This window comes from Chiloscyllium punctatum, chromosome 4 (genome assembly GCF_047496795.1).
Source record: "Chiloscyllium punctatum isolate Juve2018m chromosome 4, sChiPun1.3, whole genome shotgun sequence".
In the NCBI taxonomy this organism is placed as follows: domain Eukaryota; kingdom Metazoa; phylum Chordata; class Chondrichthyes; order Orectolobiformes; family Hemiscylliidae; genus Chiloscyllium; species Chiloscyllium punctatum.
Genome location: NC_092742.1, coordinates 18,907,995 through 18,917,232, shown reverse-complemented (window position 1 = coordinate 18,917,232; position 9,238 = coordinate 18,907,995). Strand labels below are relative to the sequence as shown.

Sequence of the window (9,238 nt, the reverse complement as noted above, 5' to 3'; positions counted from 1 at the left end):
CCCACAACCCTTGATCCCCTTACTAATCAAGAACATATCTGCTTCTTTCTTAAATACACTCAATGGCTTGGCCTCCACAGTCTAGTGTGGCAACGAGTTCCACAGAGTCACCATCCTCAGTTTGAAGAAATTCCTCCTCATTTAGTTCTAAAGGGTCAACCCATCATTCTGAGGTTGTGCTCCTGCGTCTTAGAATCTCCTCCTAGTGGAGACGTCTTCTGCATGTCCACTCTAACAAAGTTTCTGTATCCTGTAAGTTGCAATTCAACTCCATCAAGTACAGACCCAGAGTCTTCAAATGTTTTTCATATGATAAGCCCTTCATCCCTGGGATCATTCTTGTAAACGTCCTCTGGAATTTCTCCTACGTCAGTATATCTTCCTTAGCTTTTCACAATATTCCCAATGCGATCGGACCACAGGCTTACTCAGCCTCAGCACTACAATTCTTCTATAGTTTTCTAGCCCTCTTATAATGAATGTCAGCATTGCATTTACCTTCGGAAATGCAACTGAACCTGCACATTAATCTTAAGAGAATCCTTATATAGGACTCCCAAGTCCACTTGCACTTCAGCTTTCCAAAGCCTTTCCCTGTTAAGAAAATAGTCAATGCCTCTATTCTTCCTATCAAAATGTGTAATGTCACACTTTGCTACATCGTATTCTATCAGACACTTCTTTGTCTACTTGCCTGACATGTCTGCAGCCTCCCCACTTCCTCAATGCAACCTGTCCCTCCATCTATCTTTGTGTCATCTGCAAACCTAGCAACAATACCACAAGCATCCACTCCCTCCACCACCGACGCTCAGCAGCAGTGTGCACTATTTACAAGATGTACTGCAGAAAGTCATCAAAGATCCTTACCAGCAACCTCCAAACTCACGACTACGTCCATCTAGAAGGACAATGGCAACAGTTATATGGGAACACCACCACTTGTTAGTTCCCCTCCAAGCCATTCACCATCCTGACTTGGAAACATATTGCCGTTCCTTCACAGCTGCTGGATCAAAATTCTGAAATTCCCTCCCTGATAGCCTTGTGGGACAATGGACAGCACAAGGACTATTGTGGTTGAAGAAGGCAGCTCACCACTACCTTCTCAAGGACAGCTAGGGACAGGCAATAAAGTCTAGTCATCCAGCAACACCTATGTCTCATGAGTCAATTTAAAATAAATTAAAAAGCAAACAAATGCTTCTGGTGAACATACTAGAAAAAAAAAGAGAAAAGTAGTTCTAGCCACAAACCTGTGCGTACTGAGTAAGTTAGCAGAGGAATTCAACAGGTGATTTCAGGAATTGGATGTCATCAAATCATCATGTCTCCCTCAAATCCATTCCTAATATACACTGATGGATTGCCTACCAAATTCTATTAGGTGTTTGATTTACAAAACAGTAAAGTTGAAATTGAGATAATTATTAAGCAAATAATGGAATAAAGTCTGATAAATGTTTGGGGACTTGTAAACAGAGAAAAATACCCATTTCCAATCATTCTGTGCTTTTAGCATGCAAGCTTACATATCTCTGTGACACTGTCCTCCCAAATGAAGGTAATCAAGTCCAAGTATCACATCCCCTCACAGTTTGAGTTTGATGATTATATACAGTCAATCAAATTGATTGATCAGCAAATCTCAAACTATAATCCAGACTTCAAAGCATTGGCAGATAATATGCAATCACGTGTCACACTGACATTGGTGAATAACTATATATACACTTAGTTTTATATTTATATAGTATTAAAATGACATTTATTCTTTACTTGGACTAGATCCTGGCTTGCACTTAAATTCCTAAAGTACTTTAAAGGAATGGAGATCCAGAAGGCTAAGGGCTGCAGATACATGATAATGTCACCCTTCCCTGTCAAGCTGCACAATATCTTGAGTTGGAACTATGCCACCTTTCCTTCATTATCTTTAGGTCAAAATCCTGGAACTCCCCCCTTATCAGCATTATGGATGTACCTACACCGCAGTACAAGTAGGCAACTCACTGCCACCAGCTCAAGGGCAATTAGATATGGGCAATACATACCAGGGTTGCCCCATTCCATGAACAAATATATAAAGCCTCCTTTCAGGTTTAATTATTTGCTAAAAACTTACTGTGTCCACCCCAACCCAACACCACTACCAAAATTCGATGTTTTTTTCCAGATGTTTCTCCCACATCCTTCAGAATATCCACCAGAAATCCCCCTAGCTTCTCTCTGGAACACTGACTCCAGTTCAAGAGTGTTCAAATGAAAAAAAGTATCCCCACATTCCTACCATTGTATGATGAGTTCAAAATGGCTTCCTTGTTTGTTTCAGTTACATGCTTTTTGAAATCTTAACATAAGCCATAAAAGACAGAAGAAAGATTTTAAGCACTTTCTCTTATATTTTAATTTCATGATTTGTTTTCATGCACTCATTTTAAAATATTAATATATTAAACTACTGTTTGGTTCTTCTATTTTGACACTATATCTGGTAATATAATTTCTTGGGGCAGCTGATCTGATAAGCTGTTGATAGGGCTTGATTCAGGTTCAACAGGAGCCTGAGTGATAAATGTCGGACTGTGCTTCTCATCTTGAAGGCTGTGAAGGAAATAGTGTTCAGGTCAGACTTTTGAAATGAGAAGGACAGAAATAATATAGACTGTGAAAATTATGTAGAGCTGCTAAACATATCTAGTTTTCAACTTCCTAAATTGCTTCTGTTCTGTAAAGCTTAGAATCTGTCGTTAATTTCTTTTATATTTTACTTATCAATTTGGTACAAGTTTTCTCCATTAAGGTATTATTTGATTTACAAAGTCAATTATTTCTTATTGTTGAACTTCTGTGTTCTATGGTAACAATGCAGATCAATCAGGGATTACAGTGCAGAAATAGAAATTGCTGGAGAAACTCAGCAGTTTTGGCAGCATTTGCAGAGATAAAGCAGTTAATATTTCGAATCTAGTCGCCCTTCTTCAGGACAGGAAGAAGCATCTGCAGTTCTTTGCTTTGCCTTATATTAGGTATGACAGTCCCTTTGGTTCAGACTTTGAGGTTTTTCAGGCAAAAAATTAAGGGAAGGACATCTCTGAAAGTACTATGACGACCCATGGTGCTCCTACTGCAATAAGAAGTGTTGGTTCACCTTCAATCTGTTGTGGTTCTTTCCCATTTTGAAGCCCTTTCCCCAGTTTAATATACATTGGAAAATAATTAAAGTGAGCTAGCCATCAGGAAACAACATTTACGCAACATACACATTTATGACAAATATTTCTAAACTGTACAGTGCTGATATATTAACTAATCCCCCTTTAATCCATACTGCAAAAGTAAAATGTTGGGTATACATAAATCATTCACTGGATCTGAAAGAGCCTTATTGTGATGAAAGAAAAATACTGCTGATGCAAAAATATCTGATGTAAAAATACAAAATGCTAGAGAAACTCAATACATCTGAGAGCATCCATGGAGACAGACAAACAGTTAACATTCTGAGACCAACATCACTTCTTCCAACCCAGAGTTGGAATCATCATTGGTTTTGTGATGTTGAGAAGGAACAAATAGAACAGAAGAACAAGTCTGGGAAATGTTAAGGAAAATTGGAGATAAAATGTGTCATTGAATAAAAGAAATCGATTGTCCTTATGGATGTGGAGGAGGCAAGACATAGAAGACATGCTAATAATAATAAAGACGAGTTCTAACTGAAAATACAACTATAAAAACCAATTTACAAAGATGTGGAGAGTTTGGGGCCTTGTAGAGTGAGAAGCCAGGAGATAAAGGGCCAAGCATTACAGTTTCTGCAATTGCATCATAAGGTGCAATTTGGGTGTGAGCAAGCAGGAAATGAGATGTTGGCAGCGATGGAGGAGTAGACCAGGGTCACAGATGATTCCCTTATGGAAAGATGTGAGGGAAGATGTGTTTGCTGGTGATATCCTGCAGGATAGGGCAGAAGATGATCCTTTGAATGTAGATTCAAATGTGGAAAATGGAAGGTGAGGACAAGGGACGTCTATCCCTTATCGTGGTCCTGGAGAGTAAATGTGCAAGGAATGGGTTGAACACGGCTGAGGATGATGTCAACTGAGGAGGCAGGGGCAAGGACATGACAAAATCAAAAGGCAAGTTCTTTCTTGTTCCCACTCCCCAGCCTGTACTAGTTTCTGAACAACTTGACTGCTTCCATCCATAAATCCATGTACAATCAGGAAACCAAAAGGGAGGAAATGAGAAAAACTGCAAGTTGAAGGTTACCCAGCACACCCCAATGCTAGCATTAAACTTGTGAGCACAAGTTCATTCTCCGGTAATGATAGGTCATCTAATGGGCAAAGATGGAAATCCACCCTCAATCAAATCACCATAATCGGGCCATCAGTATATGCCTACATTTAGTCATAAAGATGTACAGCACAGAAACAGACTCTTTGGTCCAACTCGTCCACGCCAACCAGACATCCTAATTTAATCTAGTCCCATTTGCGAGCACCTGGCCCATATCCCTCCAAACCCTTCCTATTCATGTACCCATCCAGATGCCTTTTAAATGCTGTAGTTGTACCAGCTTCCACAACTTCCTCTGGCAGCTCATTCCATACACACACCCCCTCTGTGTGAAAATGTTGTCCCTCAGGTCCCTTTTATATCTTTTCCCTCTCACCTAAACCTATGCCCTCTAGTTCTGGACTCCCCCACTTCAGGGAAAAAATTTGTCAATTTATCCTATCCATGCCTTTCATGATTTTATAAACTTCTATAAGGTCATCCCTCAGCCTCTGACGCTCCAGGGAAAACAGCCCCAGCCTATTGATCCACTCCTTATAGCTCAAATCCTCCGACCCTGGCAACATCCTTGTAAACCTGTTCTGAATCCTTTCAATTTCACAACATCCTTCCTAAATGTATGGCATCACTTTATTACAATACTCATGGAAGGACATAATTAAATTACGTTCTCTGCACAGCTGTTGAAGAATAAAATGAAACTATTTGTACTGAAGGATATTTATAGAGTCTGTTCTTTACCTAGCTGCTTCTGGCTCCTTTGCAGTCACTCCATTTTCAGGAAGTTGTTTCCTCTTCAGACTACAAGTAAATGAGAGATTCATAATATGGATTATGCACACACTGCATGCATACTAGCCTATTGAATAATCAGGCAATGAGTAAACCAAAAAGCTAGCAAAGAAAATGTAAAATCATTTACAAAATATTAATTCCGGAAACCATTGCTGAAAAGTCTAACTCTATTAACATTATAGCCAGTCCTTTCAGCAATGAGTGTAGCCAGACATAGTGTAATGGTTTCATCACTCTATCTAATCAAAGAATTCCCTCCTGAACCAAATGATGAAAGGTGCAATAATACAATTCTTGGAATTTAAATTTCAAAATAAAAACTGGGAGGGGGGGGGGGTTGAGTTACTTCTCTGAAGGGTTTTCTTTAATAGAGAACAACGTCACACAATCCTCTCAGACAGTGACTGAAGCTAACAGTTAATAATGCAGCTAACTGCAGACACCAATGATATTAAAGGATAAAACTTCACACAGGCTTACATTATGTTATATGACAGGTAAGGTAATTTTTTTCAATTCACTGGTGGGATATGGATGTTGCTGGCTGTCCAGCATTTATTGCCCATCCCTAGTTGCCCTTGAGAAGATGCTGGTGAACTGGTTTCTTAAAGCATGCAGTCCACCTGCTGTGGGTTGACCCACAATGCCATTCACGAGGTAATTCAGGATTTTGACCCGATGATAAAAAGTTTAGGGGAGTAGCTTTGTTTTCAGTTCAGAAGACACCAGGGTTGAGTTTAGAAGTAAGTTTAGTTTCTTCCTAGAAGAGATTTATGCCAGCTCAGGACAAGTCACTTAGAGTCATAGAGTCCTGAAGAAGATTTACACCAAAGCATTAACTCCACCATCTCCTGATGCTGCCTGGCTTGCTGTGTTGTTCCAGGCTCCTGCTTGTTTATCATAGAGTTTTACAGCATGGAAACAGATACTTCAGCCCAACTTGTCCAGGATTTTCTAAACTAAACTAGTCCCATTTGCCTGAGTTTGGCTCAAATCCCTCTAAACGGTTTCTAACCATGTACCTGTCCAAATGACCTTTGAATTTTGTAATTGTACCCACCTCTATAATTTCCTCTTACAGCCTGTCCCATACATGCACCACCGTCTGTGTGAAAAAAGGTGGCCCCTCAGGTCCATTTTAAATCTTTCCCCTCTCATTTTAAACCTATGCCCTCTAGTTTGGACCCCCCCATCCCTATCCTGGGGAAAAAAACCTCAGCAATTCACCTTATCATGCCCCTAATTTTATAAACCTCCATGAGGGCACCCCTCAACTTCCTACAAACCAGAGAAAGAAGTCCTAGCCTATCCTTATAACTCAAACCTTCCATCTCAGAAACATCTTTGTAAATCTTTTTACACCTTTCCAGTTTAATCACATCCTTCCTATAGCAGGGAGACCAGAATTGTATGCTGTACTCCAAACATGGCCTCACCAATGTCTTGTACAGCTGTAATATGATGTCCCAACTCCTTTACTCTGTGCTCTGATTGATGAAGGCAAGCATGCCAAATGCCTTCTTCACCACCCTGTGTACCTGTGACACCACTTCAAAGGAACACGACAGGCACATGGAAAGTGAAGTGAAAAGTGATACCAAAGCATGATTCTTAATCTGGACTTGTGCAAAAGAAACTCCTGCACCAAGCACATTGCTGCAAGAGGTGCAATAAATTCACTAGCATTAACCAAGCTTTCTGCATTTCTAAAAAGCACTGCTTTCATAGAGATAGTTAGATGCACTGGTAGTAATCTTCTAGGAAGCCTTAGATTTTGGACATGTCCAAGAGGATTGGAAAACTGCCGATGTATAAAACTTTATTGATAAAGGGAATGAGTCAAACAACAGATAGGTCAGTAAACATAAAATGTGTTATTGGAAAAATGTTAGTCTGTTATAAAAAAGAGTATTTATAAATACATGATTTGATCAAGCTTCACAAGGGAAATCATACTTGACAAATTGGCCATGAGAAATGCAGGGTTACAGGGATAGGGTAACATGGTGGTATGCTCTTTGAAGAGGCGGTGTGGGCTTGTTGGGCAAATGGACACACTGTAGAGATTCTATGATTTCTATGTTAACACATTTTCAGTGCTCATCCAGGTAAAGCAAACAGCATGAATAACAAAGTAAATTGGGAATTTAGTGCCAAAACATAGAATTATCAGATAATTTGAAGACACAGCTGTTAAGAGTGTGTTGTATCAGATATTTCATTGACAAATAAATTATCCAAGTAAAAACTGCAAAATAATAAAAGTAATAAATAGATGGAAAGTGAGGGCTGGCACCATTTGAATATTGTATGGCATTCACTATATCAGTCACCATTTCTAAGCAATGTAATTCAATCTGATGTTCTGAAATTCACAATTAAGGTATCACCTTTCAATGCAACATACCTGTTTGTTTGGAATCCATTCATCTTTGCAAACAGTAGGCGCAGGACCTTTTCTTTCTGCTCCCAAGTTAAGTCAGAGATATTTACTTTTCCAACATGAGTGCTAGAAAACACCAATTGGATTTATTTAAGAATAAAATTAATGGAGAGATTGTGGGCAAGAGAAGCAAACAACAGTAACTTAAATACCATTCCAAAATAAATTGATTAGCAAGTTCTATAAATTTGTTGCATCTCAATTCCCTGAATTCCCCTAATCCTAAAAACACATTAAAGACCTACAATTATGCATTTGTTCCAAGTTTTACTTCTCTAAACATGGTGGCTCAGTTGCTCAGTGGTTAGCACTGCAGCCTCACAGTGCCAGGGACCTGGGTTCGATTCTAGCCTTGGGCGGCTGTCTGTGTGGAGTTTTGCATATTCTCCCCGTGTCTGCATGGGTTTCCTTTAGGTGCTCCGGTTTCCTCCCACAGTCGAAAGATGTGCAGGTCAGGTGGATTGGCAATGCTAAATTGCCCATTGTGTTAGGTCATTAGTCAGAGGGAAATTTGGTCTGGATGGGTTACTCTTCAGAGGGTCGGTGTGGACTTGTTGGGCCGAAGGGCCTGTTTCCACACTGTAGGGAATCTAATCTAATCTTTATTCTTATATGGGATATGGGTTTCATGGGCAATTCCAGCATTTGCTGCCCAACCCAAACTGCCCATGAACAGAGTGCCTTGGTAGGCTATTTCAGAGGGAATTTAAGCATCAGTCACATCACTTGCTTTCAGCTGGGAGACACATGTAGGGATGGTGGTATGTGAATGCATGTTACCAGAGAATTAACTTGGATCTCTTGATTACTGATGCAGTGACATTATCATTATGTCACCATCTCCACCAAAAAAATTTTAAGAATCTCTATGCATTTTCACAACAGCTTTACCAATGTATATAAAGGCATTATATAAAATTTTAAAAATCTAACAATATTGACATACCACTTATCAGCTTCTTCCATATCTTGGTACACACAGTTTGTGCTATGCTCACTTTTGTTAAAGGTCCTGATTTTGGGATATTCCTCCTTGCCAGTACTTGCCTTCAGCATTAATTTCTGGTATGCAACTTGGGCTGCCCGCTTGTAGTGAGCCCGACTGTGGAAGATCTGCTGCCTCACTTCATCTAAGGCTTGCAGGAAAAACAATTCCACTTCAGTGCGCTGATCCAGGATGTTTTTGGCAAGCTTCTTCACTCGATTCATCTCTTTATCTTTCAATTTAACCACTGCCTGCAGCCTGGCAATCTCTACCTTACCAGTTGCTAGTCTAAGTTCAGTTTCTCGTTTGATTTCTTGCTTTTCTGCCTCGAACTCGGATGCCATGAGTCCCAGTGCTTTTTCCAAGTTCTCCACTTTCCTTTGAAGCTCGCTGATCTTTTTTCTCTGCTGCCTCGACTGTGACACTTTTTCTTTCACTAATAGCTCATTAGTTTCCTGGAACAAGAATTGAATGGGACTGTTATAATAAAAGATGTAAAAACATGTAAGCATGAGAGAAGATGCAAGAGTAAAGGAAATAGGTTGTCAGGCAAGATTAAAGAATTTTTAAGCTCTACAGTCTGGGAAAAACTCAGTTCAGGGTGACTTCGTTGAGACACACCAAACATTTTTTTTCACAAATAAAGATTTTGTTCAGTCAAAACAAATTCAGGGTACTTGCAATTCTTAAGCATACCCAGGGTATCATTT

At 39.7% G+C, this 9,238-nt stretch overlaps 1 protein-coding gene across 2 annotated transcripts in view; it reads right to left on the bottom strand.

The window, feature by feature from the left end:
- Nucleotides 1–1,788: 1,788 nt before the first annotated feature.
- LOC140476108 (basal body-orientation factor 1-like) overlaps nucleotides 1,789–9,238 on the bottom strand; it is a 29,752-nt gene continuing 22,302 nt past the window's right edge. For both annotated transcript variants that reach the window (XM_072568196.1, XM_072568197.1), the window contains exons 8-11: nucleotides 8,490–8,983; nucleotides 7,508–7,609; nucleotides 5,047–5,106; nucleotides 1,789–2,604 (exon numbers count right to left, since the gene is read on the bottom strand). In XM_072568196.1, coding sequence (XP_072424297.1) covers nucleotides 2,475–2,604; nucleotides 5,047–5,106; nucleotides 7,508–7,609; nucleotides 8,490–8,983 — 786 coding nt within the window. In that variant the 3' untranslated portion in view covers nucleotides 1,789–2,474. The remainder of the gene's footprint in view (nucleotides 2,605–5,046; nucleotides 5,107–7,507; nucleotides 7,610–8,489; nucleotides 8,984–9,238) is intronic.